Source organism: Podarcis muralis, chromosome 14 (assembly GCF_964188315.1).
Source record: "Podarcis muralis chromosome 14, rPodMur119.hap1.1, whole genome shotgun sequence".
Taxonomy (NCBI): Eukaryota; Metazoa; Chordata; class Lepidosauria; order Squamata; family Lacertidae; genus Podarcis; species Podarcis muralis.
In genome coordinates, this window is record NC_135668.1 from 38,221,035 (window position 1) to 38,248,153 (window position 27,119).

A 27,119-nucleotide genomic window follows, 5' to 3' on the forward strand; every position below is an offset into this window, starting at 1 on the left:
CCAGTTGCCTGAAAAAGGGGTTGCACAGCTGAAAAAGCTAGAAACATGAAGCTGCCTTATAGTCAGACCATTTCTCCAACTTGCACAGTATTGTCTATACTTGCTGGCAGCAGCTTCAAGAGTTTTAAATCCAATTCATACCTGGAGATGCCAGGAAATGAAACTGGAACCTTTATTCTGCATGCAAAATAAGGTCTACCACTTAGGCTATAACTCTTTCCATCAAAGCTAGAGTCCATACCTGTTAATATAATTCCTCCAAAATATTTTCCAGTCTTTGGCTATGCAGAAAAGTCAATTGATCTTTGTGTAAAATACCTGTTGCTTTCCCATCAAATACCAAGAGCAAGTCTGCTAAAGTACTGAAAAGTGATTGTTTGGCAATAATTCTTCCCTGAAAATAGCCACCCAAGTAACCTACAACCCACATGTGAAAATAGATACTCCCACCACTGGGGACAAATATGTTCTAATATTTTACTTTAAAAATGGGGAGACGGGTACCACCTTACTGCAGCCTAAATCAAGTGGGCAGATCTGGAGTCATACATCTCTGGGAGATTTGCTGGTGGATCAGCATAATCCCCCAGATTTTGATGGCAGTTTAGCAACAAAATCACTTCTGGTACTCAAAACATACCTTGTGCTAAGCAGCTTCTGTGCAGGTAATTTCTTCCAGCTTTTAAACTGATTTTATCAGATGCAGCATACCTTAAGATACTGAATTTTGATGGGCAGCTAACAAACCTCACTAAGTAAATAAATGTATCTTGTGTCTCCTTGCTATCCACCTGCTATGTTTCCAAGAGGTGCAGATCAATAAGCAAGTTTAGCATATACAGTGGTACCTCAAGGTTACAGACACTTCAGGTTACAGACTCCGCTAACCCAGAAATAGTACCTCGGGTTAAGAACTTTGCTTCAGGATGAGAACAGAAATCACGCAGGGGCAGTGGGAGGTCCCATTAGCTAAAGTGGTACCTCAGGTTAAGAACGGACCTCCAGAACGAATTAAGTTCTTAACCCGAGGTACAACTGTAGCTTCTCCTTTGCCAGTGATAAGACAGTCTCATCTTGTAGATCCTCTTGTAGAGGATCCTCTTGTAGAGATCCTCTTGTAGTTTTTATTAAACACCTCAGAGAACTCTGTCCACTGAATAAAGTCAGGAGTCTGTTATATTTTTAAAAAATTGTTTTTTATAAAAAAACATCACTAGCCAACATGAACTGTCATTGACATTACCTTCTGAAGAAAGAAATCATTTAAGCCTGTCCAGTGTTTTTCAGATTCATGTAGTTAATTCCAAACACACAAGTTTTGTACCTGGGTATACATTCTAAGGAGGCATAATTGAAAGATGGAAGCCAAACCTTATTTTGCGTCTCTGTTCAGAATCCTTAATACCAGTACAATTGTCGCAGAGGGTTGCAGGCACCATTTCAAAGTTTTGCACATGTTGGTGGTTCGGTCTAATGGAAGAACATTCAAGTCCACATGTCCAAGCTATTGGCTTCAGACTTTTAGTGTGATCAGCTTTGTAAGACGGATGGTTCAATCCATAGATCCCATGAACCAAATGAGCTTTTTCAGACAATGGGACAACTGAAGTGGTAACAGTTAATTCAAGTAAAATTAATTTCCATCATCAAACTTCTGTGTAGCAATAATTTTTCAAGCACCACTGCAATTATAGCAGAGGCAGAACCTTAACAATTTAGTAACCAAAGGGGCCTAGTATAAAGGAGCAGATAACAACAGAAAAAAGGGAAAGGAGAAAGAATATTGAGAGGAAAATAAAGAGAAAAATAAAAAATATAGGACACTTAACCAAATTATTAGAACATATTACATCTCCCACAGGTAGCTGTTTGCCGCTAGCTCACAAAAGCCACTATATTCCTTAATATGCACAGAAGGGCAAAAATAGCCCCCAGCCTTAAAACAATTCATTGGTAAACAGGATCACTTTGCTTCTTAGTAAACTACAGTAGATGCAGCTGCTTTGAAGTAGCAGAAGCAATGAAGAGGCAGTGCAGATCTCAGCTATCAGACCAAATACTTCACAGGCAACAAAGGCCTCAGATGGGCCAAGCTCAACACCACTAACAGGGAAGTATTCACCTCTTGGGATACGGAAGAAAGGCATTAGAGCAAAGCCAAGAATGACACTGAACCTTAGTAAAGAATGCTTGATCATGTCATGGGCAGACATAGTTTACATGGAACAGAAGGGAAGAGGGGAAAGGAAGACTTTTTTGCGGGCCATATTCTGCAGGGGGAATGCCACAATTATGCCTGCTAGTGCCTGAATCTTGTTTTGGCCACAGGATAATATGTGGGGAAGACAACAGCAACAAGTCTTGGGGGAAATTCTTTAGGTAAACATTCAGCGAGACCAAGGCAATGCACCTCATGAGCCACCATGTACCGTGCAGCCTTCAACCATGTTTGCACCTGTTTGTTGTTAAAGTAAACAGCACCAGGACATCAGAGGCTTAAGAAGCCCAAGTTCATCTTTTCTTCTTCATTGTACTCAGCCACATTTTTCCGTTTTGCTTGCCTTCTGCTGGAGTGTAAACATAATTTTGAGTCATGAGGAGATCCGCCTTTGTTCTTGGCAGGGCCCAGAGGCTGCACTGAGGTAGCTTTTGGAAATGCTCCAAAGTTGCAATCTATAGTGGAAGTAGGGCTGGTACTGTTGACAGAAGAATAGCCAGAGCTGGCTTCAATGGTGCCCTTTGGTTGGCTGTGGTGCATTAGCCATCCCTTGCCAGCACCTGGTGGGTCATAATTATTTAGGTCAAATGTAGATCCCTCTTTGGCAATGCTCTCTTCATCACTGGAGTCTTCACAACAGCCATAGCAGTGTTCTTCAGGGCCCGTACAGACCACAGTTACATCCAGAACTCCGCTTGGAGCTGTAACTATACAGAAAAGTTGGTTGAATAAACCCTAATGAAAAAAATCAAGACTAATCTTTGTAGTGCACTTTAAGTGCCCACTTTTTGTGCTTTAATTCTGTCAAAGTTTACCCTCTTACGGTAAAATGCTAATGTTTAGCTTTGATAGCCCCCTAAAAAAAACTCTTCTCGTAAATGAAATTAGCTTAGGAGAGCTAAATGCTTTTCAACCAATATGCCAGTTTTCTATGTTGAGCAAGGTTTTGTTTCTGAAGCGAAGCATTCAAACATTCAGTCTCAAGTATTACTATTCCACTGCTTGATTGTGTGCCCTAAATTCAACCCCCACCCACCCCAAATGCCAGATGGTAATACCCCCAAATGACACATCCCCTGCTCCCAAAATAACCTTACCATCTCCCTCCTTCTCTCCTTCACTTTCTTGATCTCCTTCATAGCCAGAGCAGGAATCCAAGCTCCAGTCCAGGAAGTTGTCTAGAAGGCTCTCCTCCTGGTTGGACAGTTCAGCTGTTGGTGTCGTTACAAAGCTTCCCCTGTCTTCCTGGATGCTGTCTTCTCTTCTCCTGTGGAAAGAGTATCTATGACCATTAATAAAATACTGTCAAACGGGGAAGAGAAAATGGGGCCTTGGATCAGCTTTTCCAAAGTCAGTGCTCAAAGTTGTGTGTTCTGCTACTCTACTTCTTTTCAAGCAATCGTAAAACCATTCCAGTCCTTTCCTATTAAGCACAACCAAGCCTAGTCTAATAGTAAACAAAACCACCACCTCCCATTTTGAGCACTATCTATAGCCAGCTAGTTATTTGACACATGGAACCTTTTCTTGGCTGGACCTGGAAAGCTAGGAAGATTCCATTTTCAACTGTTTGCTGAGCTGCCCAGCACTGATGGCTTGCAAGAAGGCAGTACAGTTAACACAGTGGTAGACCACATGGCTTAGGATGGCAACTCTAGGAAGGGCTGAAAAAGGCCCCTTGGCTGTAACTCCCAGAGGAGCTTCTGCCAGTCAGTGTAGAAATATTGAGTTAGGTGGAGCTGGAGTCCAGCAACATCTGGAGAGCCGCATGCTCTCCACCCAATAGATGAGCAATGCAGAGTAGCAGCTGAGATCCATGCTAGGGGTGGTAGAAGCCAATACTCCAGTTTGTACAAGGTTACAAATGCCAGAGGACTTGTCTAGTAGTCAGTGAATACCCCATCCCATCCAGGTAAAACAGAGGGACCAGACTTGCCTTTTAGTTCTCTTTCCCGATGGAGAAGTGAGAAATGTTTCCACAGTGTTCATGTATAGGGAGTCGGGCTCTGGATCTTCATGTTTCACTCCTAGCAGCGAGCAGAGCTGGCTGTAATTCATCACCTAAGACAAGTAAGCTCAGTGAGACAGCATAGCTACAGTCACACATGCTCTTAAAACTCATCCACTGATGCCATAGTAGTTTTCTGGATTTTGTCCCAGTCACCCTCCCCAACAAAACAAAAGCAAAGAAACTCCATACCACTCTTCTCTAAAGTACTACTTACAAGTGCAATCTTGCACATCTTTACTTGAAAGTAAATCCATTGAGCTCAACTGTGCTTAAAGGTAAAGGTACCCCTGCCCGTACGGGCCAGTCTTGCCAGACTCTAGGGTTGTGCGCTCATCTCACTCTAGAGGCCGGGAGCCAGCGCTGTCTGGAGACACTTCCGGGTCACGTGGCCAGCGTGACAAGCTGCATCTGGCGAGCCAGCGCAGCACACAGAACGCCGTTTACCTTCCCGCTAGTAAGCGGTCCCTATTTATCTACTTGCACCCGAGGGTGCTTTCGAACTGCTAGGTTGGCAGGCGCTGGAACCGAGCGACGGAAGCGCACCCCGCCGCGGGGATTCGAACCGCCGACCTTTCAGTCGGCAAGTCCTAGGCGCTGAGGTTTAACCCACAGCGCCACCCACGTCCCCCAACTGTGCTTAGTTCCACACAAATATGGATAGGAATGAGGCTATAATAAGTTCAACAAGAGGTTTTGTGGATGGAAATTGGCATGGGCTAGTTTTAATCACCGAGTCTGCAAGTTAAAGGCAGGTTTCCAATGAACCTACTTTGGATCAGGTCTGTAAAAGGAAAATATTAAAAAATGGCATTGCTTTTTATTGGTGAATGGTAGTTTTTATTCAGTTCTTAAATATTAGATGGCTTACTGAAGGAAATGTAAAGTTATTTATCATTATGTGGACATCACATTTTTCCTCCTAGGAAAAGATATAAAGTTCTCTTCCCATTTTATTCCTCACAACAATCCTGTGGTTAGTCTGCCAGTCAGTGACTGGTCTACAGTCACCCAGTGAGTTTCATGGCTTGAATGGAGATCAGAACACTCGTAATCTAACACTTTATCTACACTAATATAGAGGTTCTAGAAACTTGCAGATTAACTATATTTTTAAATAGTTATGAACTCAACGATCAGCCACCAATAAGAATACACCATTTTAATTCTCTAGTGTCTCCAGGGCCCCAGCACAGCATCACTCCCAGGACGCCAGAGGCATTGTGGGAGTATTAAAACAGTGGCTGTCAGCAAAAGTGCTTTGCTTGCTGCATATAATGGCTGCCAACCAGAGAAGGGTTTTTTCCTAGTTCCCTATCCGGCAAGAAGCAACTTCTCCATTTCTGTTTTGGTAATGGGAAGTGATGGGAAGAATATTTTCCAGTGATTTTTCCATGGGGGGGAAAATCCATTTTATAAGTTTATTAGTAACAATGAATAAATGGATGCTAACTACAAACACAGTATTAGGGAAAGTTTGCCAGCTAAATCGTTTTTAACTTTGCCTGCTAAATGCTAGTAAAATAAGCATGCTGAACTAGATCACTCGCTAGCACATCAGAAAGTTTTCCAATGCAGACTGAAAAATTTTCAACACAACTTTGCATAGAACATTTCCCCAGAAGATCTGCTTTGTCACCAAGGGGTTCCACTCCAGAAGGTGGGAGGCCTATGACTCCACCAGACTTGGTGCTACGCTACCCATCCAACACATTTTACTGTGTTCCATTTCCTTATAGATTTACAGTACAATCCTATAAAATGCAGTCCTGGAGCGTTCAGATACACTGGGACTCTCCCTTTCTCTTTCCCCTCAAAAGCAGTACCTCTTCTTTGCCAATTTCTTCATAGCGCTCATCTTCAAATCGTTGTTTCACAGCAGTAAGGGACACCTGCCTATAATCTTTTGGGACATCCTCATGGAAACTGGGAGACAGAGGGAGAGATGGTAAGTACACCCCTTGTTTAGAGTCACTGGATAAATTTAACAGAACCACCAAGCATTACACAGAACCAATGGCTGCTGAAGTTTCCCTTTAGGCTTCCAAACCTGGCTTCAGACTCCAATTGTACTACTGACAGCCTTGCTCCCAGATCACCATTTTATATTTTATTCTGTGGGCACTGAAAATAGGAAGTGTCAGCAACCCAACTTGTCTTCTGGGAGAGCTTTACAGCACTCACATTGGCAGCAAAAAGGCTTAAGCAGAGCCTACGGAGGGTAATTAGAAGAAATATCTATGGCTTTCCTTAGACAGAAAGCATTGGTTTCAGCCTGATTAGCATTATTTCCATTTTTTGCAACACACCCTGGGAGCTGCTGGTGAACAGTGGGTAATAAACTGAAAGATGCAAATAATTATGATAGCAATGCTATCATTATGGGTCTGTCTGCGTGCAACATTTCCAGTCCTCTAAACCCTGGTTTTGAGCCTTGTGCTTGCTTAAGCAATTAGCTACTCCCCCTTTCCTGCCAACCAGCCTGTTTTTACACCTGAGCCACCCATCTGCAGCTTGCACTTGCCCTCCACTTCAGGAATACAGACCAGCTTCAGGTAGTTCTAATCAGAGAAGCCAAAGAGGAAATCTGGACTCTGTTCTGCATGCAAAAACATGTACCTTAACCTCTGGGCTCCAGTCCCTCCCTCCTAAGTGGAAGACTAAAATGTATGTTGTTGACACAGCTGAGGATGTGATGAGAGAGGAAGCATCAGCTGGTACAGGAGGAAACAGAGGGGAATGAGGAGTTAACCCTTTACTATCTGCTTCATTCCCTTCTTGACGAAGAACTGTACAAGCCTGCAGTAAGGAGAGTCGTTCATATCCTATGCAAATCTAGGAGAGCAGAAGATGCTTTTGTGGCCTGGGTGGGCCAGGCTGAGGATAAAACTTTCTAAGCCCCCTACCCCTGCTGTGAACACTATACACACTTTTTAAGTGCCCCAAGGAAAACACACTCTTGAGCTGGCAGTCAGACCAACTCATTGCTTCAGATGCTGTCTGTAGGAAGTTCAAATACTATTGAAGCTGCATGTTCCAAGCGTGCCAAGGAGTATTTTGCAACAGCTGGGAAGACTAAGCTATTATGGCTCCCCCCACGGTATATTGCTACTCCATTTTTTTACCATTTTTTGTGGATATTCAGCGCACAGGGTATCAGTTCTTCAAGGGAAAACCCTGTGGCTTCACATAACTGGCTTGTCCAAGGATGAGCTGGAGAGAGAGAGAGAGGGAAAAGACATGAACAAAATAACCAATATTGCTCACTGGTTTCTAACACAGTCTGTTATTTAACTAAATTCTCAAATGAAAGCATTCAACATAGTGACAACCGGTTATGCTCCCAAGTACTCCAATGGCCACTGCCTGAGCTCTTTGACTGAAAACTGTTCGCCCAGATCCTAAGAAGCCACTTCCACCTCTCCAAACTGAAGCTCTCCCTGTCCTCCTTGCAATCAGTTCAACCCCTACAGGAGGAGAATCAGACAAGAGCTAAAATGGGACTATTTCGCTGGATATTGTTCCCCAAAAGGTGCCCGAATTGATTCAGAACGGAAATTGTTACCTTGCTTGTGCAATACTTTGGCCAGCAGCAAGGCCGCTGCAGACAAACGGGCAGGAGAGTATATGCAAAGGCCTGTGTTTAAGAGTGAAAGTTCACAAATGAAGCTGTAGAGATGCACAGTTCTTCTTTCCAATGGGATTATGTTCAGCAGCACTTCCTTGTAGTCCAGAATAGTAGGTATCTTTTAAAAAGTGGCAGAATAAAAGAGGTTACTTAAGGCCGACATACACAGGAACTATGCAACACAGTGTACTGTTCCAGGAACACCCTCTTTGCTAAAGGTTGGCTATTCAGTGCAAACAAACTTCTTATTAAAGTCACATGCATTTTATTATTTACATTTCTATCCCATTTTTGAGGTGAGGGTTACTGGGTTTTTGTCACCAGAGTTTTGGGTACCAGAGTCTGTTAGTGAATATTAGAAACTAATAAATGGTAGTATTTAGATAATATTTAGGATACGATGGGGAAATACAAGCTGCAGAACTGTGCCAGACAAAGAATTCATCGATAGCTTATACAAAAAAGCATGGCTGGGCTAGCTAAGTACCTAGCCATTAAGGGGTGTTGGCAATGCAAAAGAACTGTTCTCCCCAAAGAGTGGATAGAGGCGGAACTGGCAGGTTGGCAAGGCGATGGAGGGTGCATGAGGTCACAGAAAAATGTGTCCTTTTTGAAATCTAAAGGTGTACTGGGAACAAGAAGGAGGAAGTAGGCAGAATTCCATGCAGTGCTAGCTGGATGAGGCTGCACTGAGAGACTGGTAGCCATGACTGACTGCTGCTTTCAACCAAGGTTGCTGAAGCTAGCAGAGGGGCAATGAGAGACTCTTGGGATATGATGTTCTACACCTTCCATTGAAGACTCAGGTATACATATGTGTATAATAAACCATCAATCAACTCACTGCCATATCTTTATACATTCCAAGATGTACATCAAGAGTTGAAAGTCAGCTGGAAGACAATCAGCCACCCCAACTCAAGGCTCTTGATCCAGCACTGTTTTATGCTAAGATAAGGGATCATTATGAACACTAACTATTCCCAAAATGTATGCCAGAGCACACTGGTGTGGGTACAGGTACCAAAACAGATAGAAACAAGGGAAGAATTGAAAAATAGCCAACTATTAATTATGAACTCTTAGTTCAGGAGGCCAAAGACCTATCTAAGCAAAGCTTTCACCAGCCAGGAGAAGGCCACCAGGAAGGGGACTAAGCAGGTCTCCCTCAGAAGAGTGTTCAGGACATGGGCACAACCACTGAGAACACTCCATCCAAACAGAGGAAGTTCTCTCCAAAACTTGGGAGGCAATATTTCAGTCCACAAGACAACTTGTAAGCAGACCTCAGACTTGTTCAGTCCCTCCCCTCAAATTACAGGGCAGTATGAGTGAGCTGAACGAGTTGTCTCTCAACCCCGCAAGATAATCTGCTTTCCAAAAGCACAGATAATCTAGCTATTCATCTTTACCACCATCGGGAATATATCAGGTAAGAGGAAGCCAAGAGCAATACAAAATTAAAAGAAGAATATCCCCTAATTTGCAAGGTAGTTCACGGAAAAGGCAAGGTAAAAACTAGACCAGCATTTATTTAGTCAGCATTGCATTAATGACAGCTAGACTATAAAGGCTCTCACCATCTCTACAAGCTTACCTTTATCTTTCCTTCCAGGGCAGAAATGATCTCCCCCATCATCCTGACAAGATCTTCATATTTGTATGTGTTGTCTGTTAACCAAACAGCTTCCCGTATTGTCAGAATCTCTTTGCTGATAAAACTGTAACAAAAGATGGATTATCACCAAGGCCCAAACACATAGTGGATCTGTTTACTCATCCAACGCCAGATAGAATGGACAAGTCTCTTTCTCTGTGTGTACACACATTATTTAAAGAGGCAGTTAAACCGGCAGAAGCTGATCTGCTGGTCTGATTTGTAAGGTTACACTGGAGAGCATCTGGGAAACGTGAAGAAATACTTTTAATCTCAAAGCAGGAATGCAAAATACCAGCGGTGAGCATCAGCTCTGTGTGGTCTCCAAATTACAAGGCAAATCTGGGTAGTTTCACAGGTTTCTGAGTCAGATCACATTGTTGACAAGGCATGTCAAGGTGGATCAAGGCTTTCCTAAGCTTCTGAGGGGCAAAGTAGCCTTGGCTGCCCTAAACAACAATACATAGTAATTGTTTTCCCCACACTGAGAAACTAAACCAAGCTGACTAAGGAAACGATCATAGCTCAAGAAGGGAGGACAGTTCTAACTTTTAATCACAGTTCATTATTTTTCCAGGGCACTCCAATCAGTTAATTTGAGATCCCCACCGTATCCCCCAAAATCAGTTAGGGACAGCACCTCACCCATGACCCTTGGGGCAACAGGTGTTTGCAGGTGTGACATTTTCCACACCCCAGTCTTTCCTGAGGACCCATGCTGCCCCACCTTATGGTTCCATTGTACCCATCCCCAGTGTGGTCTGCCCTGTAGGAGAACAGCAGCTGTCATTGTGAAATTGAGCAGGTTCCATATATTCAGAAGGAGTGACCATGCCTGCAAATCGCATCCAGTTCTGGTAGAAGATGAAGTCACTTTTCCTTTGTTATTAAAAAAATAACATTTTAAAAGTGCCCTGTAGCTAGCAGGGAGGATAAAAATCAATGATTAAAAAATAAAAATTGATTTTTTTTTTTGTTTTAAATTGGATTTTTTAAATAAAATACTTTTGGAGGAAAAATCTTTCTAAAGATAGTTTTCTATTTAAGTTACATTGTAGCCCAAAGGCTATTTATCAGGAAATAAGGATTTGTTTTAAGTATTTCATGTCTGCTAAAACTCAGTCTAAGTTTTTTAAAAAAAATGTTTAACCACATCAGTTAACAAACATGGATACATATGCTATAATGTTATTACTTTAGTTAAATAAAATGTTATTGAAGAAATGATTTTTTTTCTCCTTCCAATAAAGTACAGCAGAAAAGTTGTCCAAATATAAACAGTTAGCTTATTAAACCTCACAATATTTCCATAATTATCTGTCTATGTATTTCTAATAGTATAACCAAATCAGTAATTTGATATAACTGTAAAAATTACTCTGAAATTTTATTCCAAAAAGGAAACCTTCATCTGGTTGTAAATATTAAGATTATACCAGCAAGAATGAGCCTTTCTGTAAAAAAAAAAGAAAAAAAGAATTTAAATCAAATCTTACTGACTAGTGATTTAAATTGATTTGATTTAAATCAAATCCACCCTGTTAGCTAGTACTGCTACAACTTTCAGAAAAACTTTGCAGACCATAATTTTGTCCTGTAGGTACAGTCCTCATTAAGAAGAGCCCAGCCATCACTACTGCCAATAGTCATGTTACTCACCGTGTACAAATAACCATGCAAGCAATCCCCAAAAGCTGAAGACAAGCCCGGGATACAGGTCTTATTTTCAAGTACCGGTCCACACACCCTACTGTCATATGGAGACAGAGGCTTGAGAAATCCTTCATGGTGGCCACTTCTACCAGCCAGTCAATCAGAATGTATCTAAACAACAGGAGCAGCCATTTAAAAGCAAGCAGACTATAGCTGAGCTATCAACTTTATTCAACTACATATGTGAGTTGCTGCTCCTCCAAAAGGAGCTGGGAGCAACATACGACAGAAGAGAAAACAAGACACAAGATGAATAAAACACATGCAAATAAGCAGAAACAACTAGGATATAACACAATGTTCTTTCATTACAAATAATTGTAACTAAAAGGCCACATTTTAATGCAATACTAACAAGAGAATGAAGCACATCCACATTAAGGCTTGGAGGAGTTTTTTACAGGCCAGTAAATTTTCAATCAAATTTATGAGTGCTTTTTGCCATTTAGAGTGCTGTTGTGGGATTGGGGGGGGGGCAAGCAAAACAATGCCAGATTGGCATGGTCCAAACCACCGCTAACTGGAGATCTTAAATGCTATATCATAAGTAATTCTCTTTTAAAAGCAGATCACTGTAGCTCAGGTGTGGGGAACCATTGGCACCCTAGATGTTGCTCAACTACAACTCCAGCAAGCATGGCTAATGGTGAGGGGTGTTGGGAGTTGTTGTTCAGCAATATCTGGAGGGCCAGAGGTTGATGTAAGCACATTAAAGTAGTGGGCAGAAATAATGGGAGGGGGAGATAGCTTACGGCTTTCCTTCCACCGAGTATAACACATAGTTGAACCAGACAGAAGTAAACTCAGCTCCTTAAAATATCTTTCAATATCTACTAGTTTTTTAAAAAGTATATATTTGTACACATGTGTGTCTTTTCCTGTAGGTAGCAGTGCTTTCCCCCCCAAAAAGAGCAATTAAATTTCCAAAAAGAAAATCCACCCTGTAGCAAGCAACCTAGCATTCTGCACAGCATGCTATAATAGACAAGCATCTGGCAAAAGCAACTTAGCAAGCAGCCTTTTCTGCTTCAGCAAACAATTCCCTCAGCCTGTCCTATGACTCTACCTCATTGTCTCGTTCATTCCCTTCTGAACCGTGAAGATGCTCTGCTTGCTGAGAGGGAGGGAGGCCTGGAAGAGCTGAGACACCATCTCATTGGAGGCTTTTGTTTCCAGCCCCAGTTGGTTTCCATTCCCACAAGCTTTGGCTAGAGCAATCTGTGTAACAGAGAGAAAAAGAACACAAATCAAGAGGGAAAATAACTCATCTCCAGAAAGAGCTAGTTCTGCTTTTTCTGAGACACCAATAATTCAAGTAATAGTTGTTGCACTTGGCTTATTTTAATGACGCCATCTTCAATATTTCGGGGAAAGCGGGGCTGGGGACAATAACTTGTCCTAAGGGGACCCGCAATAACTAATAATGCCTGCTTTGGTTCTTCCATTCATTCTGCCATCTGCAGGCACCATTTAAAAAACCACCCAAGTGCACAATATAGCATCACTACAAGCACCGTGGGAAATTAAAACAGCAGAAAACTTCTCCCACCCAGCCAATGGTGCCAGGTGAGCTCATTGGCTCGGGATCCCACTGAGCAGCACCATGCCACAGGCACAATCACATCTCGAATCCGCCCTGAGGGGGAAAGGGTTTTAAGTGTGGCCACATTGGAATCAGCATTAACTGTTCATAATGAAAATAAATTATGGGACCACCTGAACCTCAAGTGCTGCCTCAACCCTTATATCCCAGCTGGATCACAGAGGTCATCTGCAGAAGTGTTATTCCCCAAGTTGGCGAGACAGCAAATAAGAAACAGAGTATTTAGTATTATTGACCCAGTATTGTGGAATACTCTGCTAAGAGGGATTCAGCAGGTACCTTCTGCTTCAACATTGAAAGCAGTTGGACAAAGTGGGGAAAAACAAAGATTCAGGAGTGACAGTCTTACCTGGGCTTCCCAAGAGCCCTTGGCTGCATAATCCCTGAGTTTCCTGAGGCTTTGAAGGTATCTACCAGGATCTGACATCTACAAGAAGGAATGGAAACAAAGTAAGATACTGCATATTTTGTGTTATTAACAAACTAACTTCCCTTTCGTACTTCCTATACAGTGGTACCTCGGTTTTCGAACATCTCCGTTGATGGACGTTTCAGTTTTCGAACACCATAAACCCAGAAGTAAACGCTTCGGTTTTCAAACATGCCTCAGAAGTCAAACATGCCACGTGACTTCCGTATTGAGTTTTCGGTTTTCAAACGTTTCAGAACTCGAACGGTCTTCTGGAACGGATTAGGTTCAAAAACCGAGGTACCACTGTACTTGCAAATTTGAGGACCGCTGTTCAGAATTAAACTGGGACTCCCAAAGACACGCACCACTTTCTCAGCACTGATACAGTATTTACTTGGGAGATAGACGATGATTATGCAGTTTTATCCTACCAAGGTCGTATTCACGCTCAGCCACCCACAAATGTACACATCAGCTCTCGAAGGGAGAGTTCTTCCAAGCACCCAACAACATCCAAATCCCTACACCAAACCATGCTACTGCCTTCATTCTATTCTTCTCAACATCAGCTGTCTGAGTAGATTTTTTTGTCTCCTACCAGAAGCTATAAGACAACCATCTTTTGCGTGGCTCTTCAAGCCTTGTTTACCTGCCAGTATGATATTAGTGCCATATATACTCACAGAAGCTTTTCTGTTATTTTCCCAGAGGAGGTAGGCGCTGTGCAAGCATCCCTGCTTCGATGAGTTCTCAAACATTTCAAGAGCTTCTTTTCTTTTCTCTTCATCCTGTGAATAAGGGTGACATTTATTTATCCCCAACTGTTCACTTACACCCGCACACAAAGCCACTGAGATCCAGTGTTCTCTATAATGGTCTCAGCTGCAAGCCCCTCCAAGGTTTAATGATTCCAATAACTGAGAAGCCTACAGTTCAGGGGAAACTGCAGCCTAAATAATTTGGTGAGCAGCATGCAAGGAAATCCAAGAAGCCCCTGCTTCCTGCCTTCCAAACCATTGTGCAAGCTTTAACTCAATAGTGTGATCCTATACGTGCCTGCTTAGAAGTCTCATTGAGCCCCAGGCAAGTGGGTTTAAGATTGTAGCCTCAGAAGCATAAAAGAAGAGAAAAAAAGTAAATTTATGTTTAGAGACTGTGCAAGATTGTCTCTCTTTATTATCTGTGCAAGTGTTTCATATCTGTAGAAAAGATATCTAAAAAACCCCAGTCTGGAACATGACAAGATTGGTTGTTCTAATCTTTCATATTTGATCTTATTAAGCGTAAACATAACATGGTTTATATCATGATCCAACACTTTCATTTCCGGCTCCGTAGTCCATTTATATCCCACCACCACCACCACACCCACTGTCCGCCTAAAATGACAAAAACAAATATAACAAACTTAACCAGTCAAAACCATTTAAGAATAAGATACAGATTCAGCTGGCTACAGCAATCAACAGACACTCTGTTAACATGGCTTGAGTAGTTGCAAATACAAAGTCCCACAAAAGATTTGGTAAATTTGGCATAGTAGGACAGTCACAATGGGGGTGGGGAACTTACCTCAAAGAGATTTAGGACTTTAGCTAGGCAATACAAAATTGATCCTCTCTGAGCCTAAAAGAAATGGAGAAGGGTATATTTGTTATAAAGAGAAGCCAAGTAGCAAGCATCATCAAAGTTGTCCTACGTAAGTTTTCCTTCGAACTTCCTTCGAAGACTGGTGGATTCCTGAACTCATCACTTTTGTAACATAACAACATGAGATCAGTTTGCCTACCAAATCGCCTACAGGTGCCACATCATACCCATCCCATATTTGTAAGAAATATATCATTAAGGGTGGCAGCACTTGCACTTGGGAACTCCCTGCCTATTGAAATCAAGCAGGCGCCTTCAATGTACTCTTTTCAGTGCCTGCTAAAAACATTCTTTTTTACACAAGCCTACCCAAATGCTTATAAAGTTAAGGTAATTTTGATTTGTTTAAGCATCTTAACTTTCGTATGTTTTTAAGTATGGCTGCAATATTTATTTTTTTTAGAATTGTTTTATCTTTTTGCAAACCGCTTGGAGGCTGTTTTAATTTTTACAAACAACTGACATATAAATTTCATGGAATAAATAAATAAATAATCCAGAAATGCACTTAAGTCAAGGAGCTCTTTTGCGGAATCAAGCAACAATGTTTGCAGTATGTTACCTGAACTAGCGGGAGACAGCAAAAAGAAAGCAGGTTTCCCCCTTACTAATTCCTACTCTTTTAGTAACCACTTGTTGGTGAAGCAGATCACTTCCTTTCAGGTTTTACTTCCTTCCTCCTCCTCCTCCAGTTCACTCAGTGTGAGCTACCGTGTGCTAGTGTTACCTTCTTGGCTCCATATCAGCTACAAGCAAAACGTATACTTAGAATGGCTTTGTTTGCCATGAGTAATAAACCTTGAGTTTTATTTATCCTTTCAACCAGCAGCCTTACCAGATTATTTCTGAACACCGCTGCAGTATGTTCACCAAACTCCCGACACTGATGAAGGGGAACAGCATGCCTGCTCAGGGAGTGCTTAGGATCAGTTCTTAAGAAGTTCTAATGCAGAGTCTGAGCAACTCAAAGAAAATTGGAAGGAGGGGGTGAGGCCCCTCATGTCATCAGTGGGGTGCCTAGACTTCATTAAGAGGAAACTATTAACTGGCTCAGGAAAGAAAGAGGAACTGCAGGACCAGGGGGGATTTGGAGAAACAGCAACTGGGGCATGTTCTTGGTTCATGGGCAGGAAGAGATAGTGTTTAAGGATGCAATCATATACACACTTATCTGGGAGTTAGCCCCACTGAAATCTATGTGTCTTATAATAATAATAATAATTTATTATTTATACCCCGCCCATCTGGCTGAGTTTCCCCAGCCACTCTGGGCGGCTCCCAATCAAGTGTTAAAAACAGTACAGCGTTACATATTAAAAACTTCCCTGAACAGGGCTGCCTTAAGATGTCTTCTGAATGTCAGGTAATTGTTTATCTCTTTGACATCTGATGGGAGGGCGTTCCACAGGGCGGGCGCCACTACCAAGAAGGCCCTCTGTCTGGTTCCCTGTAAGCTCACTTCTCGCAATGAGGGAACCGCCAGAAGGCCCTCGGCTCTGGATCTCAGAGTCCGGGCTGAACGATGGGGGGTGGAGACGCTCCTTCAGGTATACAGGACCGAGGCCGTTTAGGGCTTTAAAGGTCAGCACCAACACTTTGAATCATGCTCGGAAACTATTCTTATTTCTCCAAGTAGATGTATATAGGATTACACTGCAAGTTAGTTTGCTCTTTTCCTGCTACTAATGAAAAGTGGGGACCAACGATGCATACCTTCCTGATATTTGAAATGAGCCTCATCTAGGCTTTACAGATTTTCCTGGGCCATTTTCATAGTGGCCAGAAACATGACTTTTTTAAAAAAGGAAATAATATTCTCAGGATGCTCTGTTGTATGGCTTGCAAACTCCACCCCCCTACCCTCAGAAAGTAAGCACTCAGGAAAATTAAGATACTGTGTCTTTGGCTAGAATGACTAATCCTTCCCTCTGCAACAGAAGCTTAAGTCTAAGGTAAGTCTTGGGTGAAAGAAAGATCTAAGTCTGAAAGCTACAAAATAAGCCGGTTTACTTTTTGCTGCTGACACTCTGCTTTGAGGCTCTCGTAGACCACAGCTTTACAGCAGCTTCCACTCAGAGACCAAGGTGGGCGAATGAAGAGCCAGACAAAGGGGGCTGCGAAGGTGTTCAGACGTTCTGCCAGGCTGAAGAAGCGAGATGCTTTTAACCCATTCACTTCCGCACGACCCTCATCAGAGACCGATACTGAAGGAGTAGAAAGGGGAAAGGTTTTCTTGAAACATGAATTGTAGCAAAGCTTGGTTCTCTATACTACTACTCCTGTCTCTATGCAAGCTGGAAATCTGGCGGTAAATGTCGGAAGACCTACTTTCCTTGCAAACCTTTTTCTCCCTGACCTGGGAGAGCAGGATCTGACTGACTCCAGGTACAAAAGCTGAGACTGCTAAACAGGCTCTTGGGCTGGGTGTTTTGTTGTGGTGGGGCTGTTTTGTATCTTTATTTTAGATCTTGTTGGGATTTATGTGGAAACTGATCAGTTGGGATGTGTATTTTTTAATGTTGTATTTATTGTGTATGACTACTTTTGTTATGCTGTTGTTATGTACTTTTTCCATGTTGTAAGCCGCCTTGAGCATGGTTTCAACTGTGGAAAGGTGGCATACAAATTAAATCATGTATGCATGTACCCTATTTTTTGCTCTATAAGACTCACTTTTTCCCTCCTAAAAAGTAAGGGGAAATGTGTGTACGTCTTATGGAGCGAATGCAGGCTGCGCGGCTATCCCAGAAGCCAGAACAACAAGAGGGATTGCTGCTTTCACTGCATAGTGATCCCTCTTGCTGTTCTGGCTTCTGAGATTCAGAATATTTTTTCCCCCTTGTTTTCCTCGTCCAAAAACTAGGTGCGTCTTGTGGTCCGGTGCGTCTTATAGAGCGAAAAATATGGTATGTGTGAAATTACCATACATAAAACAATGCACGTAAAGGACCAACACACCATGCAAACAGGCAATGTCAAAATGGAAAGAGAGGCACCTATTCTAGTGTTGCTGCCATTCAGAACATAAGAAGAGCCCTGCTGGATCAGGTCAATGGCCCATCAAGGCCATCACACTACAGCAAACCAGATGCCTATGGAAAACCCAAAGGCAGGAGCTGAGTGGAACAGCACTACTCTGCCCACCTGGTTCCCAGCAACTGGTAGTCAGAGACACAATGCCTCCAACAGGGGAGGGAGAACATAGCCGTTGGGGCTAGTAGCCTTCAATAGCCTTGGCCTTCATGAATTTCTCTCTCCGCTTTTAAACCATCCAAGCTGGTGGCCATAAATTGTTGTATAAGTCCAAACAACTCTTAGCAAACATGATAGAGAAAGGGAAAGTTCCCTTGATATGAAAATTGCAAGACCAGCATTTAGGACTATATATAGCCAAGTCTACAGAACCCTACTGCCAACGTCTTATCCTCTACCTTATTGTTGGGGAACCTGTGGCCCTCCAGAGGCTGGATTCCAACTCCCATCATTACCACACTCCCAAATATTTTCCATGCATGCATTTCCACGTATACCCATGACTTACAGCCTTCATTGTAGAGGTAGGCAATGCCCAGCTTCACAGCAGATTCAAAGTTACCCTTTTCTGCAGCCCTGCAGAAATATAGAGAATTTTATTTGGGTGGGGGGATACAGGTTTCTGAAAATTCTGGATTTTACCAAACACAGCTTAGATTCAATTCAGAAATTGGTGATACAATTGTCACTTATTCCACTGGTTGCTAAATAACCTTCCTGAGAATGCATTCTATGTGCCAACTTCTGTTCTCTGCCTAACGAAGACAGTGAGTTTTAGTAAAACCTGGTGAGAGATCTGAGTAACTGTTGGATTTGTGTTTTGAAAGACAGGGATTACCCACTGCTTCTTTGACCCAGAATCGTATGTGTCCATCTGAGACCAGTAGCACCTGGCAGAGACCAGTCAAGTCTGCCACCTTTATTTTGATACCCACCTTCTCTCTACAACATCCAGCTAAGTATCTGTTCTCAGTCTCCCCCTCCTTTGTGTTAACATCAAGGCTGATCACTATTTTATGACATTTTGGTTGGTCCTAATAAAGGTATTGTCCAACTGTGGTCTTGGATTTTTCCTCCATGTGGCCCAACACAGCTTCCTTTGATCTGTATGTGTGTGAAATGACATCCAACCTGCAACACATCACCACTGCCCATAAGACAAAGCAGGGGCAGATTTTAGTATGGCTGCACTCTCCATCTTTCCTCACTGTAAACTCAAAATACAGGTAGAAAGATTAGACCTTCTGCAGTAAGAGGATGATACACCCAACCTCCAATTAAACAACACGAAAGCCCTAGATATTTACTGTATTTCTATTGCAAAGAGATGGATGCAGTGCATTTTGTCTTATACACTCAAAGAACAAATGGATTCTACCCACTGTAGGGGGCGGGGAGAAATCCCTTTATCTCCGAAGACAATAGTACATATTTTACCAGAGTATCCTAGAGAATGGATTGATTCATTTTTGTATTATGGACAAATGTCAATACACTGGTACCTCAAGTTAAGTACTTAATTCGTTCCGGAAGTCCGTACTTAACCTGAAACTGTTCTTAACCTGAAGCACCACTTTAGCTAATGGGGCCTCCTGCTGCTGCCACGCCGCCGGAGCATGATTTCTGTTCTCATCCTGAAGCAAAGTTCTTAACCTGAAGCACTATTTCTGGGTTAGCGGAGTCTGTAACCTGAAGCGTATGTAACCCAAGGTACCACTGTATGCTGTTTGCAGTGAGTGAAATACAAAGCAGTGTTTGTCCATCAAAACATAATAGCCTCCAAAATATAGGTAGGCAAGAAGTTCCACACAGAGGGTGCCACTCCTCCGGTCCTTTTCTTGCATTACTCCAGCAGTTTGCGAAAAAGATTAGCTGAAATACCTGCTTTTTCCAGAGAAAGAGATCTCAATTTAAGGCTCTGATTTAAAGGGCAGACAAGCACACAGAGCTCTTGAACAGCGCAGTTCATGTCTGAATAGTTGACCACCACCCCCTGAAAATAATAAGTGTCTGATCTTTGAAAATCTCATTCTCCTTAATCTTGAGGTTTCTAAAATTCGTAGGAGTTACCTTTCAAACATTTTCAAGTTGCTGGGAGAAGGCCACACATCTTGAAAACTTGCACAGGCCCAAACACTAGCATGGTTATCTACAAGGTACTTAAGATGAGAGTGAACCTAGAAGAGAGACAAGCAGGTAATTACAACCAAAGGGCTTCAAAATAGCCCTGCTCACGGTCAATTAATCCAAAGATGGTGGCACGGCATTACACTTTCCATTTTCAAGCAATGAGGTCCAAGCTAGATATTATATATCAGGGGCTGTCAGCATGGTGCCCATGGGCACAGTGGTGCCCTTGAAGTCTTTCCCTGGCACCCCTTCCACCCACTGCCCCCTAGCTCGTTAGGTGGTGACGACTGTTACCTTTTTTCTTCCTTGAAAGGTTCATAAAACTAAAAAAGGAACTTGGAAGAATGACACTCTTTCCCACTTCCTCTCCCAGCTCTATGTGCTTTTCAAAGCTCAGATTAATTCTACTGGATCTCCTGGAAACTGCATGTGCACATACGCAGAAATCCAAATATGCCCGTGGGTCTAAAAGGGCTGGCGACCCCTGTGTGAAATGCATGCATTAAAATGTGCTTTTCTTTTCTGTAAAGGAGAAGGCACACAATCAGGACTGTGGCATGTAGGGAGGGAGGATCAAACCTCCTCTATGCAATGCTGTGGGCAAAAATTGCTCCCTCACTCCAACTCTGTTACTTCCTGTGAAGGGCGAGCTGTTAACCATATTCCCATAGGACCCTCGCCACCAAATAAATGAAGCATTAACACTTAATTTACTGTATGAACTAATCTAGCCCTGAAAGCTGAAGACGTTCTAGCTTCCAAAAAACTATTACATAACTCCAGAGCCCCAACAGATGTTAAAATCCTAATACGAGGACTCAGCTTTGCTGTGACTCCAAAAGACAGAGCAATCAACAACAGACTTTAAATTCAGTTCAGAAACTTGACTTGGGGAACATGCAGATACCCAAGTATCAATAATAACAGGTGGCCAGATCATATAACATTGATAGTGTACCATCTGCACTGGCTGTCAGTGGGTTCTTAAACCAACTTAAAGGGCTCGTTTTAATGGTTAAAAGCCCCAAACGGCTTCGGTCCAAGTTATCTGGAGAACAACCTCCACCCATACTAGTCTGGTTGTAGAACAGGAGGAAAAGCTTTACTCCAACTCTCATCAGCTTCAGCCAGCATGGTCAATGGTCTGGAATGATGAGAGTTGTAGTCCAACAATATCTGGAGATCCTCAGGCTTCCCCAGCTCCAGGCTGAACATTTAGGATTCATTTTTCCTGTCTTTTAATGATTTTACTGTTAGACAGCATTATATTTTAATCACATGCTGCCTTGGAAGGATTCTGTAAAGCTATGCTACAGTATTTTTCCATGTATTGGCCGAGGTTTTGTGACACAAAATCATGTCAAAAAACTAGGGTCATCCAGTACACGAATAGTGGCACGGGAGGGAGATGCCGCTGCGAGCGGGGAGCGATCTGGGGGCGCTGGCTGGCGGCGTGCAGCTCCCCACATGCTGCTGCACACAGGAAGCACTCCCTGGATCATTCCTGAGTGCAGCGGCATGGGGGAAGGTGCCCTCTGGCCAACTGGCTGGAGCGCAACTTCCCTCGATGCTGCTGCGCGAGGGAAACACTTCCTACCTGCGCGCAGGAAACGATCTTGGGAGTGTTTCCTGCGCGCAGCTGTGAGGAGGGAAAGCTGTGAGGAGTTAGAGTGTTTGGGCCATTTTCTTAAAACTGAGGCCCCCAAAATTGTGTGTGTGTGTCTTATACATGGGAGCGTCTAATAGATGGGAAAGTATGGTAGTATTCCTGCAGGGGTTAAACTTACAGCTCGGAGGGAAAGGATGTCTTCAGCAGGCAGCCCCTTAAGAACGTGAAACAGAACATCTTCCGGGAGGCACAACAGCGTCAGGACTCTGGGTCTCTTCCTCATTCTTCGCTTCGAAGGGACAGAGAAGCACCTGGAGCACCTGCAGTGGGTCACTAAAGCAAGCGCAAGGTATTTCATCAGACAAGAGGTGCAAACATAGAGGCATGCATCAGAATAAAAATCAGCACGTCTGTGGCTGGCAGTACATTCTGTGCTCTCCTGCAGAGGGAGGACAGAAAAGACCACATCACAGCTTGTTCCAGCTGGACTCTACACACGCAAGTTCATTTATGATAAACCACCCTGTGGGAAGGGTGCTAAATGGCTCTTTATATACCAATATTGTTTGTTGCTTGTTTTAATAATGTAGCTTAACGTTTGGCAAAACGTTTGGGAGGATTTGTATGCGAAAACGTTTTGATTTTTGTTTAATGACTTAAAATTAGTTTTCAGCTTTTCCAACAACAATGCTGAGCCCAAAGCTCAAAATAGCAACATCAGTATTAAAAATTACAAACACTGCAATCCTATTAAAACACAACATATAAATAATGCAAAAACCAAAAGAATTATGTAGCAAAGGATACAGCCAAGTACAAACTGATAGTGATTCAAAATATCAGAAATAGCTACTGAGCACCAGCTCTGTGCCAGTTGATAAAAGTAGTAAATAAAGGTGGGATATAAATACTACTAATAATAAATACTACTAATGCAACATATAATAATAATAAATACTACTAATGCAACATATTTCATTGGCTTAGCTGGCTGTAGAAATGTTTAGGGTGAGATATTAGGACAAATAAGGATCAGTATTCTTAGCCTGGGATACTGTAACAGGTACGGTAATCCCCAAAACTGTTCGGCTGGTAATTTGTAGAGTAGATCACTCCATTCACACATGCTTAAGAATGTGCTGCACATTTAAAGGATATCAACTAAAGAGAATTGCAGTGCAGTCTTATATAGGTTCACTGAGAAGTTAAGCCACATTAAGTTCAAGGGAAGTTACTCCCAGGTTTAAGAGATAGTGTGGTGTAGTGGTTAGAGTGTCGGACGAATATCTGGGGGTCAAAGGTTCTAGTCCCCACTCAGCCATGAAGCACAGTGGGTGACCTTTCTTAGCCTAACAGACCTCACAGAATTGCTGTGTGGATAAAATGGAGGGAGGGAGAACCAGGCATGCCACCTTGATCTCATTGGAGCAGGGGCACACAACCTGCAGCCTTCCAGATGTCGTTGGACTACACCTCCCATCACCCCTGATCACTGGCTATGCTGGCTGGGGCTGGTGGGAGTTGTAGTCCAGAAACATCTGGAGGGCTGCAGGTTGCGCACTTTCTTTGGAGTAAAGTTGGGATATAAATGTAATAAATACAGGATTGCAACTTCAAGCATCTCTTGCACCATCCCATTCAAATCAATGGGATCTGAAACATGGAATGGCACTGTAATGCCATTTCCTACTTTTGTAAATAACCATAGACAAGCAAACCAAAATGTTGCAGAATGTATGAATGGCACATAAAGAAAAACTGCATAATTATGCCATTGGGAGTCAAAATGTAGCACCCACCTGTAGAAGCAGAAGTGGTTACTTTGCCTGCCAAACTATCCTAATTCTGTATGAAGTTAATAGATATATGCTTTTATACAAAAAGCAAAATATTGATTTGAAAAACTAATCCACTTTAAGGGAAGCTGTTGATAGAAGTTTCCTCTTCTTTTTGATAACAGTTTTAAGTTATTCATGTAACCTGCATAAATATCAGTACAAAAATTGATCTGTTGTTTTTGTCTATGAAGTGTAAAAACTGTTGCCCAATTAAAATAGAATTTTGTACTTCTGACCCACAAAACACAAGAGAATTAGAACAATTCTCTTTAAAATTGCTTTAAAGAATCCAGGCATTTTTCGATTACCATTTTCAGACAGAATATCCTACCCCAACACTTTTGTCTCCTAATAATAATCCTGGCTTTTAAAACTACCCATTGCTTTTGGGTCCGATGCGGGGGATCCAAGGGACCGCAACAAGCACGAAGTATTCTGCAATTGTGTTTCATTCTCATGAAAAAGCCTCAAGCCAATCCCCAGTCACTGCATTCAACTCCTGCTCCACTATAGGCTCCGCTTCCTTTTTAAATCCACCCGCCCAAATTACCGGGGCGCCCTCTCCTTGAGTTTTACATTTTTTAAAAAATAAACCCCGGTTTCGTTTTATTTTGGGCAAAAACAAGTGAGAAAAGTCGGGAAGGAAACCTGAACGTGCGAAGGAGGTCCCACTTAGATTGCCTAAAAACAAATTGCTTTGCAACGTACAGCCTGCGCGAACTGTTGAAGCAGTTTGAAGTTTTAACTAGCTGAGCTAGCAAAACAGAAGCCATTTGGGGTCAATTCTTTCACACATGGAAGGCGAGGTTAAGATAAGCAGTTAATTAGCAAGTCCCCACTTTCTATTAGCCTACCTTTCCACCCCATTCATATTTTATCCATCATTCCAAAATTTGTGTGCCTGGGACTTCCGGTGTCTCAATAGAAAGTATGTACAGTATAAATGAAGCCAATTCAGATTCATGAAGTGTTATCCTAAATTGGCAGGCATATATAATATGCATATATATGGGACAGGGGGCGAGCTGGCTAGAACCCGGAATGAGAATTACTTGGAACTAAGCCTCATTTCCATTCTGAAGGAAATCAGCCCTGAGTGCTCACTGGAAGGACAGATTCTGAAGGTGAGGCTCCAATACTTTGGCCACCTCATAAGAAGAGAAGACTCCCTGGAAAAGACCATGATGTTGGGAAAGATGGAGGGCACAAGGAGAAGGGGACGACAGAGGATGAGATGGCTGACCAGTGTTTTCGAAGCTACCAACTTGAGTTTGACCAAACTGCGGGAGGCAGTGGAAGACAGGAGTGCCTGGCGTGCTCTGGTCCATGGTGTCACGAAGAGTCGGACACGACTAAACAACAAGCCTCACTTATTTTCTTCTAAATAAAGGCTGGATCCCTTATGCAACAGGACTGAGTAAGGACTGAACTGCTAATCAAGCTGTAAAACTAATAGGACTTAATTAGGCCCGGAACTAGTATCCTGTCATATATTTCAGTGGGTCCATTTTAAGCCTAGCTGTCTTGATCCAACCCTGCGTAAGTATAGAACTGAAACCTTAAACCATACGACCATATGTTAAACCTGCTAAGAACTACGGACCACTAGATTAAAAGGGATTTACTTCTCTAGTAGGAGTATTTTGGGCTGCACCTCTTTCAACGCTTACATAGGAGAAAGCCCCCTTCAGCAGAGAGGGGGCATTACTTTCCTGGCACTACTAGCCAGGATTTTGGCTCAGTAGCTCACAGGTAACCGCTACGGATAAATCCCCGAGATTGTGACCAACTCCTCATTCACTATTAGTTACTAATTGGACCCCCAAACCCCAATTTACACCGGAGCAAAATGGAGGGAACATCCAGGTTTGCTCAGTCAGTTCTACGGAGCACCCCCGTTTAAAGACACCCATCTACCCGCAAAGGCGCCCCGGGGATGGGCACTCACCACCCGCTTTCATTCCCGCTGGTACGCCTGTATCTTCGGGGAGCGCAGAGTAGCGCGGATCTACCGCCAAGTAGCTAATTCGTAGTAAGCGCCAATACGGCGAGTGGGAGGAGTCCCAATTAATCCCGCCCCTTCCCACTCAAGCTCTAATTCAGCAAAAAGAAAGCGCCTTCCTTTCAAGCCTAAAGCCCCGCCCCGCCTACGAAAGGACTAACCAATCGGCTGTGACAGCGCAAAACCTGAGTCCGAACCCCGCCCTTTCCTTCCTTTCTTTTAAATCCCCCGCTCCCCGTGCATCACGCCTAGCAACCGCGCGCCCTCTTTTTCAAACCCATCCGGGCTTGTGATTGGATAGTGGGCGGAGCAAAGAACGTGGTTGGGCAGGGACCTGGAAGCCGGCGTTTGCAGAGGCCGCGGGATGGTCATTGGACCAGCCGCGATGCAGATTCGAATTGGGGGGCGGTTGACGGTTCGAATGCCTCGCCGTGAGTTGCGTTGGGGCGCAGGCGCAAATAGAGGGAGCGCCGCTTCGAAATGGCGCATCGGCCGCGGGCGCTGCGTAAGCAGTCCTACGCCATCGTCGCAGACTCGAATAAATGCGTTGTAGCCTAGGTCGGATATATACATTGAAATCAGTGAACCTGAGTAAGACATGTCCACTAATTTTAATGTTTCTAACGGTGGATATAATCCATAGTTTTTGCCGCCTCACGTGATATTTAGTAAGTGTGCAGTTCTATATACACGTAGAAAAAAACAACCCACTGATATATAAGTATGTAAAGTCCTTAACAGCTTGGGATCAGTTCACTTGTGAAATTGCTTTATCTCAGATGTGTCCACTTGATTTCTTCCAGCTGCAGAATTGGCAGAGGTGCCAAGTGATATACTTTGGAACTGCCTGCATCTTGACATCAAGGAGCCTTCGCTTCTCTCTCTCTCTCTCTCTCTCTCTCTCTCTCTCTCTCTCTCTCTCAGCCTAATAAAAACATTTTTCTTTAAGCAAGCCTATCCAGGCATGTAGAATGTTGACACATGTTTTAATGCATTGTTTATGTTGATTTTAATTATCTGAATACTTTAAATAGTTTATAATTTTTTCCTGATGATTTTGTTGTTTCATCCTTTTTTGTAAGTCAAGCGATATATACACCTTCCGAAATATATATGTAATAATGATAGTAATAAGTGAAGCTTCTGAGTAGGACTTCACAACACTGTACATCTGGAGTAATAAACCGCCGCCCTAGCTTGCTACTGACAAATTAATGACAGCAAACGTTGCAGCCTTTTAATTTCTCATTGAGAAGGATACTGTCACTGAAGGATGTAAGTTGAATAACAGGTGTGTAAAAACAAGGAGTCCTGCAGGAAAGGTGAACAAATTACGGCACAGCCTCAGAGATCTGAATGTGGGCTGGGTTCTTTTGTGTTTTTTTGCTACAGACTAGCATGGCTACCGCTGTGGAAAGTAAAATGGGGGTGGTACAGTGGATTGCATCAAATCAGACTTTGGCCAAATTCACACCATACATTTAAGGCACCCAGTACCTCTTCCCAGGAAATTCTGGGAATGGTAGCTCTGATAGGGGAATAGGAGTCTCCTAACAAAGCTCTGCACCCTTAGCAAACTACAGCTCTCAGGATTCTTTGGGGGAAGCCATTATGGTTT

At 42.9% G+C, this 27,119-nt stretch overlaps 1 protein-coding gene and 1 long non-coding RNA gene across 5 annotated transcripts; one reads left to right on the forward strand and one right to left on the reverse strand.

Annotated features, from left to right (window-relative positions):
- Positions 1 to 1,174: 1,174 nt before the first annotated feature.
- Positions 1,175 to 25,573, reverse strand: CCNF (cyclin F). 4 transcript variants are annotated; one of them, XM_077918452.1, is made up of 17 exons: positions 25,448 to 25,572; positions 21,840 to 21,994; positions 19,993 to 20,099; positions 18,431 to 18,498; positions 16,900 to 17,093; positions 14,812 to 14,865; positions 13,923 to 14,027; positions 13,177 to 13,254; positions 12,291 to 12,442; positions 11,171 to 11,335; positions 9,452 to 9,575; positions 7,792 to 7,972; positions 7,352 to 7,439; positions 6,053 to 6,152; positions 4,155 to 4,279; positions 3,316 to 3,500; positions 1,175 to 2,925 (listed from the first exon to the last, which is right to left on the reverse strand). In XM_077918452.1, the coding sequence occupies exons 1-17, from the start codon at positions 25,458 to 25,460 to the stop codon at positions 2,489 to 2,491; spliced, it is 2,331 nt and encodes a 776-aa protein (XP_077774578.1). In that variant the 5' UTR covers positions 25,461 to 25,572; the 3' UTR covers positions 1,175 to 2,488. The 4 variants fall into 4 exon arrangements, with proteins under 4 accessions (XP_077774578.1, XP_028561735.2, XP_028561737.2 ...); XM_028705902.2 differs by having other exon boundaries at positions 3,316 to 3,485; positions 25,448 to 25,570; XM_077918453.1 differs by having other exon boundaries at positions 2,743 to 2,953; positions 25,448 to 25,573.
- Positions 25,574 to 25,855: 282 nt separating this feature from the next.
- LOC144325508 (uncharacterized) lies at positions 25,856 to 26,704 on the forward strand. Its single transcript, XR_013390670.1, has 2 exons — positions 25,856 to 26,169; positions 26,305 to 26,704. It is a non-coding gene; the product is annotated as an uncharacterized LOC144325508 (long non-coding RNA).
- The last annotated feature ends 415 nt before the right edge of the window (positions 26,705 to 27,119 follow it).